The 15,069-nt window shown below is 52.8% G+C and overlaps 1 protein-coding gene across 1 annotated transcript; it reads right to left on the bottom strand.

Moving 5' to 3' along the window:
* Nucleotides 1-1,757: 1,757 nt before the first annotated feature.
* Nucleotides 1,758-9,032, bottom strand: LOC310866420 (NBAS subunit of NRZ tethering complex-like; the record flags this gene model as incomplete). Its single annotated transcript, XM_083776024.1, has 2 exons — nucleotides 1,758-3,056; nucleotides 3,144-9,032. The coding sequence occupies 2 exons, from the start codon at nucleotides 9,030-9,032 to the stop codon at nucleotides 1,758-1,760; spliced, it is 7,188 nt and encodes a 2,395-aa protein (XP_083632150.1).
* Nucleotides 9,033-15,069: the final 6,037 nt, after the last annotated feature.

Raw genomic sequence — 15,069 nt, 5'->3', positions numbered from 1 at the left:
TTTCTTTTTAAAGTTATTTGATGAGTGCTGTCATGTTCAAATAAGTTTTACTCTGTCAGAAGTATAATGTGTTTGGTATCAAAGACGTTTTACTATATATATATACACACACACACACACACACACACACACACACACACACACACCCCGTATATATATCTAGGTGTGCCCCGAGATTTTTAGGCTATGAAAAGTGTGCCCTGGGACAAAAAAGGTTGGGAAACACTGGTGTAGTGGATGGTGGGGCTCAGTGGAAGGTGTAGTGGATGGTGGGAACGTACACATGTGCATCTGAGAGACACATCACAAACACCAGGGTCGTGACCGACGTGCTCCTCCAGTGGCTTTCTGGACACCTCGGCAACCAGCTCCGTCATGGGCAGCTCCAGTCTCCTCTCCAGTTTGTCTGGGTCCATAAACGATGACGCGTAAACCATGGCATTTCCCTGGCCGAGTATGGTGATCTCCAGCTCGTGCTCTGTCCTGAAATAGTCCAGGAACTGCCTGAGTTATGGGACATGATGGTGTTGTTTTCACAATTGTCTCTACTAGACCTGTGCCCGTCAGGCACCAGCCTACTCGAGAACAATGGAAATCAGGAATGCATACACCCCACGCTATATGCCCGTTGTCATAGCACCCGATTTGAACTCGCAGACGGAGGCGTTGCCTAGCAACCTGGACAGCACTACAGGTCTGTTTTTATCTTTAGCCGGTTGATATTGATATAATATTATAATACATATTATATTATGATATAATTGATATGTTTACATTTCTTTTTTGAAGGGTGCTACCCCTCCAATGCATGGATTTTGAAGATTACGTCATATGGTAGATGAGTCTATGGGATTTGTTATGTTTGTTTACAGCACTTTTCTATGTATTTGATGCATTACCATGTGTTGTTCTTGCTTAACCCATTCTGACCTGCATGAGATCAGATTCATACGAGGTTTTCCACTGGACACACACTGGTCTGATGAACCCATTCTGACCTGAGATCAGATTCTAAAAATGTCAGTCGTTCTTCGATTTTTCAAAAATAGCAGACCTACAAGCTCGTATCGCGCCACTCGGTGGCGCGATATGAGCTTGTAGATCTTCTATTTTTCAATAGATAAAGCATAACATGATGCTAACACCAAAATGGGTGCCCGGTCAGAATGGCTTAATTAATGTAAATCGCTGTAAATGCCTAAATTGTAAAGATGGAAGGAACACGTTATTCCAACCAGCTCCTTTCGGGTGCCCTAGGGGGCTGACCAGCCGGGGAGCTGACAAGGATTACTGCATGTTTTTTGTGAGGGTTACCTACCCTAGGGAACACAGGGAGAACATGCAAACCCCACACAGAAATGCCCTTTCGCCAAACCCCACCTACGGTATGGGCGCTGATGATGTGGACGAGAGAACATGCCCCGCAGCGTCCATGACGGGAAACGAACCTGGGACCTTCTAGCTGTGAGGCGACGACTGCGCCACTGTGCCCCCTGCTGTTAGGCCTACATTTCTGACTAAAAAAATAATTAAATCAAAAAATAATCAAGACATACAATATAAACAATAGTCTGTCTGTAATAAGATGTCCGGAGTCCATGGCCTAGTGTGTATCAAACGTTGAGTAAGTTTTGCTTGAAATTGAAACGTTTGATACTAGTTAAAACACTGGTTAAAAGCCATCTGGGTCTCCTGTCCCTCTCAGTAATACCGGCACTCCTAGCAGTACTGCCAGTATTCTACCAGTACTCATCCACTCAGAGCCACTTCCTGAGGACGGCCATCGCAGAGCCAAAGGTTCCATGTGGTTCCTGGTGGCTCCTCCCACGGTGAGCCAAGAGCAGGGACCCAGCCTCTGGGCCATGTCCTGCTGCCAGGAGCTGGGAGGCCACCTCCTCCACATCCCACCTCCTCATCCTCTCCTCCTGCTGCTGCCCGGCGAGCAGCAGGGAGACCAGTGCGGGGTACAGGGCCGAGGAGACGCAGGCCACCAGGAGGCCGGCGTCCAGGAGCAAGGAGAGGAGCTCCTCGTCGGCAGCGTCTGGCGTCATGCCGTTGACCTGATCCAGGGTCAGCCGGAGCAGCTGCTGATCTCCGCTCTCGGCCATTAGCTTGAGGGCGGCCAGCAGGGAGCCTGGTTGGTCCATGAGCATAGCGGCCACCTGTCGGACGCACGGCGTGGGGAGCCGGTGTCCGGTGCCATAGAGGGAGCGGATCATGGCCAACACCCGCTCGTCCCCGTCCACTTTCCCCTCCTCCCTCCGGGGGCAGTGTGTGAGCAGGGCGGAGGTCAGCTCCACCCAGGGACTGGACAGCTCCTCATTCATCGTCATGGGCGGCCACACCCGAAGGAGGAGCACAAGCAACTGAAACTCCTCCCATTTCCGGGCGGCCTCCAGCAGCTCCCGGAAGAGGGCATGTCGCTTGTCTTCACTCTCGACATCCTCCATCTGGACCACTCGTGGTCCGTCTCTCAGGATGTCCCGGGTCCTGTGGAGCAGCAACAGAGCCATGTCTGCGTCTCCGAGGCTGAAACGGCTCTCTAGGATCTGCAACACGTCGCAGCGTGGCCGCAGAGGCAGTGCATCATCACAGCAGAACGGTCGCAGCCAAGCTACCAGGTGGTCTGAGGTCACCGTGCCATAACCACTCTCCGTGGCAGAGTGCACAGCGCTCACCATGGCCTCCAGCACCCAGAGGGGTTGTGGGTAATTCAACAAGGCATCTGTGTGGCTGCTGAGCGCAGACACTAGTCTCCGCACCGCGTCCTGAACGACCGTTCTGACCGACAGGTCCGGGAGGGGCGTGACGGACAGTAGCTCTCCGATCAGCTCCAGGGGCTGTCCGTCAGTCGTCATGGTAACTGCCAGCTCGTGCACTCTGGATCTCTCGGAGCGGGAGAGGTCGAACGCCCGGCCGTAGCCTCGTAGCTTTGCCTGTCGGCTGTCTCTGAGCGAGACGATGAAGGCGTGGCCTAGCGCATCCAGGTGGGCCTGTGCACGTTTCAGGTGGGCAACGGCCTGCTCAAAGGTCGACACAGCTGCCTCTGTCCCCTCCTGCTCAAAGGACAACACAGCTGGGTCTGTCCCCCTCCTGCTCAAATGACCCTCTATTGGGTTTGTCTCCTGCTCAAAAGTCAACACAGCTGGGTTTGTCCCCTTCTGCTTGCCTTCCTCTTCTCCCCTCCTCTTCCACTTCTCCCCCAGCTGACGCAGGGCAGCGTGGGCTCTCCTGACCACCTCACAGCGAGCCTGGACACTCAGCTTATCGGCCGCCGCGGTGGACAGCGTGATGTCGTCCAGGAAGAGGACGACGTCGGCGGGGCTCAGTCTCTCCAGGTATCGGCTGCAGATGTCGTACGCGTGAAGGAAGTCGCGGTCACCCTGCGGGGGTCTCTTCAAGAGCTGGGGGTCCCCGTTCCAGAAGAGCCTCTGCAGCCACGCGGTGTGCACCGCGCTGGCGGTAAGCGTTGCCCGTGGCGATGTGTGCCCGTGCGTGGCGCCGCCGGGCATGGGCAGGTGGTGAGCCAGTTTGGAGAGCGACAGCACGTTCTGGCTGGTTAGGACCGGACCCAGAGCGGTCAGCGGGTCCGAGGATATGTCCGTCAGCTTGCTGTAGTCCACTCCATCAGCGACAGCACGGATCTTCCTGAGCAACTTGACGTGGGAGTCAAGGCTAATGCGGCCGGTGACGAAGGCCTCACAGCCGGCGGCCTCCAGCAGCGTGTAGCAGTAGAGCAGGAGGCCCAGGTCGGTGCCCTCAACGGCAGGCAAGACATACTTCATCATGTGGCCATGGAAGGCCTGCGGTTCTGCCTTCAGCAGCTCAAACAGCCCCAGAGACTGGCTCCGCCTCTCAATGTCCTTGGTGGAGAGGCCGCTGTCCGTGAAGAGGAACTCCAGCTGTGTCATGTAGACGTCCCACAGAGGTACGTCGTAGCGTTGGGCGAGACACAGAGCGGTCCTGAACACGTCGTCCTCCAGCGTCTCTGCCAGGCCCAGAATGCTTTCCTTCTTGTACTCGGTGTCAGAATTGAACCGCTGGACGTCCATGCCGCGGCACAGACCTCGGATCGCCTGGGTCTGAGTCACTTCTGTCAGACGCTCGTTGTACGCAAGCAGCTGGCCTATCAGCTTCTCCAACTCCTCGGGCCAATCCGAATGTGCCGAAACGTGTCGGGTGACCAATTGGATCAGCAGTGTCGGATTGGCGTGATAGAGGGTGCGACTCTTGTCCTCGAAACAGGGCACCAGGTGGGCATAGATCAGCAGGGAGTAATAGTATGCCGCCAGCTGCAGGCACACAGACGACTGGCTGTGCTTCTCAAAACACCTGTTGGCATCCAAGACCTGTGGCAGGGCCAGTAGATAGGCCAGAGCCAGCGTCAGGTCTCTGGGGAGAGCATCACCGGCGAGCTGCAGCAAGACCTCCGTAGAGGAGAAGGGCGACGACTGTCCTTCAGTCTTCATCTCGGCCAGTTTGCCGGTCCTCAGCAGAACCTCTGTGAAGTTCTCCCGAGGCATGCCGCTGCCAAAGGACACAAATACGTCCTGACTGGGGTCTACGTACGGGTGGTCAAACAGCTCCTGGTAGAACGGGCTGCAGCCCTGTCTCTCTAGGTCGGCGTTCTCACCCGCCGCGTCCTGGTTAGCGGAGCCGGCGCCGTCACACTGAGTCGGCCGGGGATAGTTGAATGAGTCTTTCAACCAGCAGTTGTCTGCAGTGATTCCGGTCAGGGCGACCTTGGTGGTTGGTCCCACGGTGGCCAGGACTTCGATGGTTGTGGCTACGGCGGTCTTGTGGAGCAAGTCCCCCCCTGTTCCGACAGAGGACGCCAAGCTCGGGGCCCCAATCTGGGGGAAGTTGGTCTCGTCTACATCCTGTCTTGTCTGGGCGTCGGTGGGATCCATCTGCTTGTTGACCGCCCGGTATAACACCCGGGCATGAAGATCGCTGGAGGCGGCCAGGAGGCTGTGGATGTCGTTGGGGGGGCAGTGGGCGAGGGAGAAGCCCAGCAGCTGTTCTCGAGCCCCCAGGTCTGTGTAGGCCTCGCTCTGCCCCAGCAGACTGCTCACCTCCCAGCCCAGACTGTAGCCTGTGGCCATGAGGTCCCGACAGTGGACGTAGGAGGCCTTAAAGTCCAGACGCCGGAGAGCGTGCTCTGCCAGCAGGGTCAACACTTGACCTGTGCGCTTGACCTCGTCATCTCCCGCCACCCGGAGGAGCCTGGCCAGATGCAGCATTGCGGCAGATTGTTTGTAGGCTGTAGAACACTGAGAGACGCACTCTTCCACCACAGACAGGCGATTTGACCGCAGGCGCACTTGAAGTGGCAGCATGTTAACACCGAGGTCCTCCAGCTGACAGAGGGCACCGATGAGGTCCAGTTCCTCCTGGATCGCCGGGGGACAGTCTGTAATGAGCTGGAGACCAGCCCTGGCCAGGTCCATGCAGGGGTCAAGCGATGAAGTGGAGGAGTTGAAGTATTCTCTGGCTGCAGCCAGGACCAGCTCCACACTCCCGTCATAGGCCACTTTCAGGACTTGACCTTTGCCCTGGAAGGCGTGGACGGCTGGTGGCACGTTGCGGCTGACCTTTGAGCGGTGACCTTTGACCTTTGAGCGGTGGATGAAGTCGCCCGCCAGGCGGACGTTCTCCGCGCGGCCCGAGCACAGCAGGGACTCCACGTAGACCTGGAGACACGTCTCCACCTTCAGGCAGGAGGAGACGTCCCGCCGCAGGTCCAACACGTCCTGGAGGAGATCCCGCCACTCCGCCTCGCCGGCCGGGGGGTCTCTGCGCCCCACGTGTCTACAGAGCGTGAACATCAGGTGGTAGGCTTCCTCTTCGGTGTCCTGACTATTTTGCACGTAGGCGACGGGTTTCTGAAGGCCATGCTTCCCCAGCACCCCTAGCACGCCCAAATGCTTCTCCAGGCGGTCCACCCGGTCGTGGAGGGAGGAGGTGAGGTCCGTCTCCGGCCCATAGCCCCTCTCCGGCAGGCACTCCAAGATGTCGTAACACAGGCTGAGCTGATCACGATCATCTCTCTCACTGTTGTAAATGCACTCCAGAGCCACGGTCATCAACTGGTCCGAGTGCTCTATGATCATCTGCTGGCAGTCGGGCTTGGAATGCTGGAAGACGGCCAGAGGCAAAGAGAGGTCTCGCCGGGCCAGGCCGACCAGGTACTCCCTAAGCAGAACGCTGCACTCGCCGTCCGCCCGACGCTCACAGCGGCGCAGGAACGGCATCATCCACTGCAGGACGTCCTTCACGTAGCGCTCCTGGCTGGAGGAGTCCATGAGGAGGCGGAGCTTGTCGACGTCCCTGAGCTGCCGTAGGTCCCCAAGTGTCACGCTCGACTCACACGGCGTCTCGTATATCAGGGTTTCCATGGTGACCAGGTCATCGCACAACTGCTCCAGTCCGGGAATTCCGCGCTCCTTTCCCAGACTCACGAGTGCCAGGGCGCAGTCCACCTGACCGGAGCTGGACTCGATGGCCTGAGCTCTGCTCAGGTACCAGTCGGTCAGCAGCTGTATGGAGGGTGTGAGCGTATGGAACCTCAGCAGCTCTGAAGCCTCTTCATACAGGAAAGTGTAATCATCATCGCCGCCGGACGGTGTCTGGTCCAACACGGCTCTGCACTCCTCAGCTTCACACCAGTCCACGTCTCTGTGTCTCTGCGCCGTCCACGGAGCAAACAGCGTATCTCCATTGTCGTCCAGATAGGCCTCTGGCAGCAGAGCAGCATACTCGTGCGGAGAGGTGGTTTCTGGGAAGTTGCAGAGGATGGCGAGGCGATGTTCCAGTAAGTCTGCTCCGTGATACGTGAACAGGACACCCAGGGCCTGCACGTCGCCCTCCCTGGCATATTTTCTTGCGGCAAGAACGATATTCTCACTGCGGAATTCCCGGAAGAACTCTGCGTCAAACCTCTCCTCGGCAGCGTGAGGACCGCCCAAGATCTCTTCATACGTGGCCAAACGGTCCAGGTACCGGAGCAGCTTCAGTCGGTTCAGACACAGCTCCCTCTGCTCCAGTTTCATCCTGCCGAAGTCCACCTGGGCCAGCAGAGCTCGTCTCCTGCCGTTCTCCATCTCCTTCCTCTCCATTTCTCTCTCCTTCCTCTCCAGCTCCTCCTCAGCCGAGAGGAAGTCCTTGTATGGAGGAAGGTCATTAATGTCTGCGTCCTCAGGTATGGCGAAACTGCCCCCGTCCTCTCCGTTGCCGATGGCGATAAGGGCCTCCAGGCCACTTCCTTTGAGTCCGTACTCCAGCAGCTCCTTGACCGCGTCCACGTCCCCGGGCACTCGCTCAACGCACTCGCGCAGTACCGTCGAACGCTTCCTGATCCTACTCAGGTAGTCCTGCATGGAGGCGCTGCCGGCGGAACTCTTACTCCAGCGTCTCTGGTACAATAGGTCTGTGTCCAGGTCGTAGGCCTGTGCCACAGACAGGGCTTCGCCATACTCCTCATGGTCCATCTTCCTCTCGTAAAGCTGCATGGGTGTGGTGGACGTCAGGCTGACCAGCCGGTAGTTCTTGACCAGAGTGCGTGGCCGCTTGCACCGCGGTGGGGAAAAGCGTTCCATCGCTGTCACGTAGTGCAGGCCCTGCTTGACGTAGTGGAGGCAGCGGTCCTTGGGTGATGACTCGGCATCAGAGTCAGAGTCTGACTCCGCCTCCTCACCCTCACCGCCACTCAGGCTGCTGTCCAGATGGCCGCTCTTCTTCTGCACTTCACACTCCAGGCAGAGGAAGTGACCACTGTGTGCGGCGGTAAGGCGTGGCACAGGTTCTAACCATTCGCAGGACTTTCCCAGGAGGTTCTGGAGGCTCCTGACGGAGGAGATGCTGAGAGACCCAGAGCAGCGAGCAAGGATCAAGGCCTCGTTGCTCCACCAGCTCACATCCGACAGTGGGTAGTACTGCTCCTTCTCTTTTAGTTTCTTTCTCTTCTTCAGGGAGGCGTTCCAGTCTGGGTTGATGTCCTCACAACCCGGCTGTTGCTCCTGGCTCCAGGCGGCTCTCTGTCTGAGGCCGGGGACCTCCCACAGAGACAGGCATCCGGAGAGGTGAATCACAGCCAGCAGTCTGCCGTCAGGACTAAGGCTGAGACGGAACACGCCGTCCTGTTCGTCACCTCGTCTGGAGAAAAACCTAAAGCGGGGCAGGGCCTTCTTCTTCGTCTGAGTAGCACCGCCATCATCGTCACAGCTGGGGATGTTCTCGTAGTACGGAGGAGACCCAGACAGAATCCTCCAGGCTGTGATGCCACAGCGTGACGCCCCAGACTCACAGCCTCCGACCAGCAGCATCCGATGTCCAGGGTGGTATACGGCCGAGGCGACACCGTGGGAGTAGTGGGTGCCGAAATTGAAGCTGTGGCTCTCCCGGATGCTCCGATTGGTTCCAGCGACGGCGACCAGGTAGCTCTTCAGCCCGCCACTGTACGTGATGACCAGGAGCTCCGTGGACCACTGGGTGCTGGCCGTGTGCTCCAGGAAGACGAGGCCCGCCGCGGCGCAGCCGACGTCCCCCGGGAAGCCGAGCCCCCCGGGGGGGGGGATGGTAAAGAGCTCGCTGCCCGTCGGGTCAAAGATACGAACGGTGCCGGCGCTGTCGGCGTACGCCAGCAGGGCGCAGTCGCGGCTCCATGCCACCCTGCGCCACTTTGGACGGGGGTCCTCGGGCACCGGGCACTTCCCCACGGCTGATCCAAAGTCATCCCTGGCGGATCTGATCTCCACACATTGGTCCCGAACTACGGCCAGGAGTTTGCCATTGCTCGCCAGATCGAGCTGCCATTCGATCTGCCTGTCGGCCAGCCTGACGAGACCGGGAGGCAGATGATGGGAACGGTACGGCAGGCGGTGAAGGAGTGAACGGAACGCCCCCGCCACTGCCTCCACGATGACAGAGGTCGTCGTCTGCTCCTTGTTCGCTGGTGGCTGTGTGTCCGTTTCCGACGGCCATTCTGCGTTGATCAGTAAATCATATAAGATGTTTTCGTCTTCATGGGCCATGTTTACTGTACCGACGTTCTGTTCTGTCTGTCGTCCCTCTTCTTGTCTCTTTATGTCTCGGTTTGTCCCTCTCCATCATCACATCTATCTCTTCCATTGTATCTATACGGCCATCATTCATTTAAACACTGTAAACACTCAGACACCTTATATAGACAGACAGACACAATACAACACAAAGCATTGTCTTGCATTTCTTAATGATGTCAATTTGCGCAGGTGTTGTCTCTGAACCCGACGTTCCTTCAGGTAAATACTGTAGTACTACTAAAAATCACACCCGTGTGACCCTTATTGGCCAAGCGCTCCCACCAACATGTGATTGGTTGGCCGATTTGCTCGTTTACATATGACGTAAGTTTTCCCTTCAATGTCAATGGTGTTTAATCTTTTGCTGTTTCATTTACGTCATATTCTCCTCCGCGTGCATCATCAGTGCCCATACATACCCGAGGCAGGGTTGGCGAAACGGCCTTTCTGTGTGGAGTTAGCATGTTCTCCCCCCGTGTCCCCTGGGGTAGGTGCCCTCACAAAAAAACATGCAGTAATCCTGGTCTTTAAACTACCTCCCCCTGGCCAGCTGGGGCGCCTGATGGAGGGGAAAGGAACTGGTCTCTATACTGCCTCCCCCTGGCCAGCCGGGGCGCCTGATGGAGAGGAAAGGAACTGGTCTCTAAACTACCTCCCCCTGGCCAGCTGGGGCGCCTGATGGAGGGGAAAGGAACTGGTCTCTATACTGCCTCCCCCTGGCCAGCCGGGGCGCCTGATGGAGGGGAAAGGAACTGGTCTCTATACTGCCTCCCCCTGGCCAGCCGGGGCGCCTGATGGAGGGGAAAGGAACTGGTCTCTATACTGCCTCCCCCTGGCCAGCCGGGGCGCCTGATGGAGGGGAAAGGAACTGGTCTCTATACTGCCTCCCCCTGGCCAGCTGGGGCGCCTGATGGAGGGGAAAGGAACTGGTCTCTATACTGCCTCCCCCTGGCCAGCTGGGGCGCCTGATGGAGGGGAAAGGAACTGGTCTCTATACTGCCTCCCCCTGGCCAGCTGGGGCGCCTGATGGAGGGGAAAGGAACTGGTCTCTATACTGCCTCCCCCTGGCCAGCTGGGGCGCCTGATGGAGGGGAAAGGAACTGGTGAAAAGAAGCAGTTGGACTCCTTGTGCGTATAGGTCAGTCTGCTGCTGCTGCCCCCCCCCAGGTTGGCAGAGGAAGTGTAGCGCGCAGGTTAAGATAATTGGCACCGGGTGAAAAAATGGGTTGCAAAATCGTGGGATAGAAATTATAATAATTTATAAAGAGGTAATTTACGTCATATTTAGCGGAATTATCAGCTCTTATCATCATACATCATGCATCATCTCATACTGGCCAATCAGAATGCCTGTTGCCTGTGATTGGTTAGCTGATTTGCTCGTTTAAATGTTCTCTTCAATGTCACTGGTGTTTAATGTTTTGATGTTTAATTTACGTCATATTTAGCGGAAATCTGACATCATTTCTCCGTTCATTGTCAATGTTTGCCATGTTTGCCAAGATTTGCTCTTGAGACGTGTGGGGACAAAAGCTGTTCATAGAAGGGGCTAGCGCCCTTAAAAGTAACACCCGTGTGAAGTGAGGGGCACTCTTATAAGTCAAATCATAACTAGTCAGATCGGCACAGAATTAGCTACATTATCCCATTCTGAACGGGAACCCATTTTTGTGTTGGCATCATGTTATGCTTTAGCTATTTAAAAATAGCAGATCTACAAGCTCATAGCGCGCCACCGAGTGGCGCGATACGAGCTTGTAGGTCTGCTATTTTTGAAAAATCTGACATTTTTTTAATCTGATCTCAGGTCAGAATGGGTTCATCAGACCAGTGTGTGTCCAGTGGAAACCTCGTATGAATCTGATCTCAGGTCAGAATGGGTTAAGAGCCCCTTTCACAGACATCGGAGTCACAAAGTGCTTAACAACAATAAAACAATAAAGCAAGGAGACATAAAACAGAACAAACTGCAATGGTACGGTACATGTCACGGGGAAACCCGTGCCCTATAGACACTAGAAGACTCCACAATGTGAACCTGAACATTACAAACACACACTGCCCCATAGACACTAGAAGACTCCACAATGTGAAACTGAACATTACAAACACACACTGCCCCATAGACACTAGAAGACTCCACCATGTGAAACTGAACATTACAAACACACACTGCACAGCTGCTCCCATTCATTGACGGTCATCAAGCTCCTTGGAGGTGTCGCTATGTGTGTAGCGTCATATACTGTACTACTTATCGGTGTTGCCTAATGCTATCATAAATTGTTTTGTGTTTGATGTGATGCCTTGGAAAACATTCAGACTCTAAATGTGTAATTGTATAGTTGGTCTAACTCATGGGTCATGGTTTACCTGGTTTGAGTAGATTGGTCCAATTACTAATCATTGTGGGTGGGGTCTCACCTGGTATATAAGGGAGGCTTGTGGAAATGTTTGGGAGGGGAATCAGTTTAGTTTGAGACTAACAAAGGAGACGACTCCAGGGGAGAGAGCTGCCAGGGCCAGGAAGGCATAGCCTGTTTTCAGTTTCTTAAGTTCTTGGTTTGTTGTTTTTCCTTAGTTGAGTGGTCAAAGTGTTTTCTTACTTTTGGTTATTTGAAAGTGTATCGTCAGTCTTATTTCGGGAAGTATTATTTTTGCCTGCACAGTCAAATCCAGCATGGGTCGGTCACTCTGTGTTTTGAGGTAAATAAAATACCCCAAAAGATCTATACATTCTTGGACTGTCGATTCTTGGAGCCTTGGCCGTTCGGGCAACTTTACAGAACAAATCAAGAAATCAACGCAGGACTAAAGGCCTGTCTGAAAAGACAAAACAGTAGCACATACATGCACGCACAGAAGCACAACACACATGCTGTAACATCATGTATACTGTGTAGTACAGCCGTTGCCTCTCATACACCAACACTGCACAGTTTGTATACCTAGTGTCCAAATTCTTCTCTCAAGTCTAAAACTTTTTGGGGGCAAAAATAAGTTTTTTAGACTTTTTGATTTAGAAGCATTGTAAACCCTGCTTCTAAATAGGCTATGCACGGTTTAATAGTGCGTGTCTGCATGCATTGCACACCGTTCATGCAAATGCACACGTGCATGTGCGCGCGCACAGTCGCACGTGTATTATGGGGCGTCTCCCCACTTCTAAGATGTCATCGGGGTGATATGAATACTGCCCTCGCTGCGCCCCTCGCTTCTCCAGAGTGTGATATTGTTTTTTATTAGGGCCGGGACTAATTGCGATTAATTTAGATTAATTAACTACAAAAAAAATTATCGCGATTAACTACAGATAAATTAATCGCACCTTTTTTTTCACCGCGGAACGTTTCTCACTGTGCGCTTTTCTATAGTACTGAAAACTGGAAATAATAAAAAGTCACCCCATTTTGTGTTGCCTAGAACTGGAGGTCTGACAAAAAACAGTAACAATATGAAGTAAGTACAGCTTTGTGATGTCACTGAGATGTACTTGTTACTGTTACTAATTCTTTTTCAGACCTCCAGTTCTAGGCAACACAGAATGGGGTGACTTTTTATTATTATTTCCACAACAGGTATATTAATGACAGTAAAATGTTGAAAATGAGTGGCATCCTGTAGTCACTATTCATTGATTCACTGGGATACCAAAAAACATTTAAAAAAAAGGTTTCTCGCTGTTCTCGGGTTGAATATTGATATGCGATTAAAATGTGATTAATCTAGATTAATTAATCGCAAAGCCTCTGATTAATTAGATTAATTTTTTTAATCGAGTCCCAGCTCTATTTTTTTATAATAAAGACAAACGGTTTCAGACATAATGAGGTTATCGTGGCGCAACAGCAAATTGGCGAGCTTTACTAAAAGCTAAAGAAGGCAGCTAGCACGTACGCTATGCACCCGAACCAACGCAGATAAATGAATGCATATCAACACTGTCACTCAAACACTCAAAATGCTTCACGGAGGCAGGTAATGGAAGTGACAGTTCAATATGGAAAGGACAACAGAACAATGTATCTTTCCACATCCCGTGGCCATGCACTGGCAAACAGACATTTGTGATAATGCCAGTCGCTCCACTGCATTATTCCAATGTTTCGATTTTTAATCTCCAGTCTCGAATTTGGTGGCAGAACAACTTGAACTTGATTTTTGTTATACAATAATTCGATACAAGATATCTTGGTGTTTGCATTAATTATAGTCTGTCTACTTTGCATTTAAAAATATACAATACAATATTCCTTTTGCAGTGACTGAAAATATTTTCCCTTTATAGCAAGTGAAATTACTATTGAGGGTTTCTCCTCAATAGTGACAGCCAGACAGACAGACAGACAGACAGACAGACAGACAGACAGACAGACAGACAGACAGACAGACAGACAGACAGACAGACAGACAGACAGACAGACAGACAGACAGACAGACAGACTGACTGACTGACTGACAGACACTGGGTATGTTCACGTTGCCTGCATTGCACACCGTTCATGCAAATGCACACGTGCATGTGCGCGCGCACAGTCGCACGTGTATTATGGGGCGTCTCCCCACTTCTAAGATGTCATCGGGGTGATATGAATACTGCCCTCGCTGCGCCCCTCGCTTCTCCAGAGTGAAAATATATTTCCCTTTATAGCAAGTGAAATTACTATTGAGGGTTTCTCCTCAATAGTGACAGCCAGACAGACAGACAGACAGACAGACAGACAGACAGACAGACAGACAGACAGACAGACAGACAGACAGACAGACAGACAGACAGACAGACAGACAGACAGACAGACAGACAGACTGACTGACTGACTGACAGACACTGGGTATGTTCACGTTGCCTGCCGTGCTTTAGTAGTTAGTTCAGTCCGTAAATTGGGCCTCGATCCAGTTCGCTCTTTGTCATTGTCCGTGATTAGACACAAATTAGGAACACCTGCTGCTTAATTAACTCTGCCACTGCTCCTGAGAACCCCCCCCCCCCCCCCCCCCCACCACACCTTTTATTGAAGGGCGTCTTTGCCCGATTTTGCACCCAAATCCCTTTTAATCAAGTTAAATGTCACACAGTGTAACTATATAAAGAAGTACATTAAGGACTTTCTGTGGATAATAATGGTGGTATACTAACATGTGGCTCGATCCCGACATGTGCGGCAGGTTAAAACTATAACCCGTGGCTCCCAACATGCGTGGCAGGTTAACAACTAACCTGTGGCTTCCTGTGCGGTTGGAGCGTGCATGGGGCGAAGGTTCACTCCCTGATTAGATGGGGCTTAACCCATTCTGAACGGGAACCCATTTTGGTGTTCGCATTGTGTCGTGCTTTAGCGATTGAAAAATAGCAGATCTACAAGCTCATAGGTCTGCTTGTAGGTCTGCTATTTTCGAAAAATCGAAGAACGACTGACATTTTTAGAATCTGATCTCAGGTCAGAATGGGTTAATCAGACCAGTGTGTGTCCGGTGGAAACCTCGTATGAATCTGATCTCAGGTCAGAATGGGTTCATCAGACCAGTGTGTGTCCGGTGGAAACCTCGTTATGAATCTGATCTCAGGTCAGAATGGGTTAAGTTGGGCGTTCAGATGGTTAACCCATTCTGACCTGAGATCAGATTCTAAAAATGTCTTCTACATCCTGACAGTTTTCTGAAAAAGCTATGTTTCTATGTCAGTGGTTCTTCGATTTTTCAAAAATAGCAGACCTACAAGCTCGTAGCGCACCACTCGGTGGCGCGCTATGAGCTTGTAGATCTGCTATTTATCAATAGCTAAAGCATAACATATAGTGCTAACACCAAAAGGGGTTCCCGCACAAAATGCGTTAACAGCCTTTGCAGAGCTTCTCTGGGCTAAATTCCCAAAGTCTCGGGGCTAAAGACGGAAGATGTTCAGCCTTCTGCTCCGGGGGCCCTGTGGACATCACAACTCCCTGCCTGTGGAGCGCATCATGGCACAACGGCAAAGACATTCTTAGCTTTTCACCACGTAAAAACCCCA

This window comes from Protomyctophum parallelum (assembly GCF_964188405.1).
Source record: "Protomyctophum parallelum genome assembly, chromosome: 11".
In the NCBI taxonomy this organism is placed as follows: domain Eukaryota; kingdom Metazoa; phylum Chordata; class Actinopteri; order Myctophiformes; family Myctophidae; genus Protomyctophum; species Protomyctophum parallelum.
The sequence above is the reverse complement of the archived record's forward strand: the minus strand, read 5'-3'. Positions and strand labels throughout refer to the sequence as shown.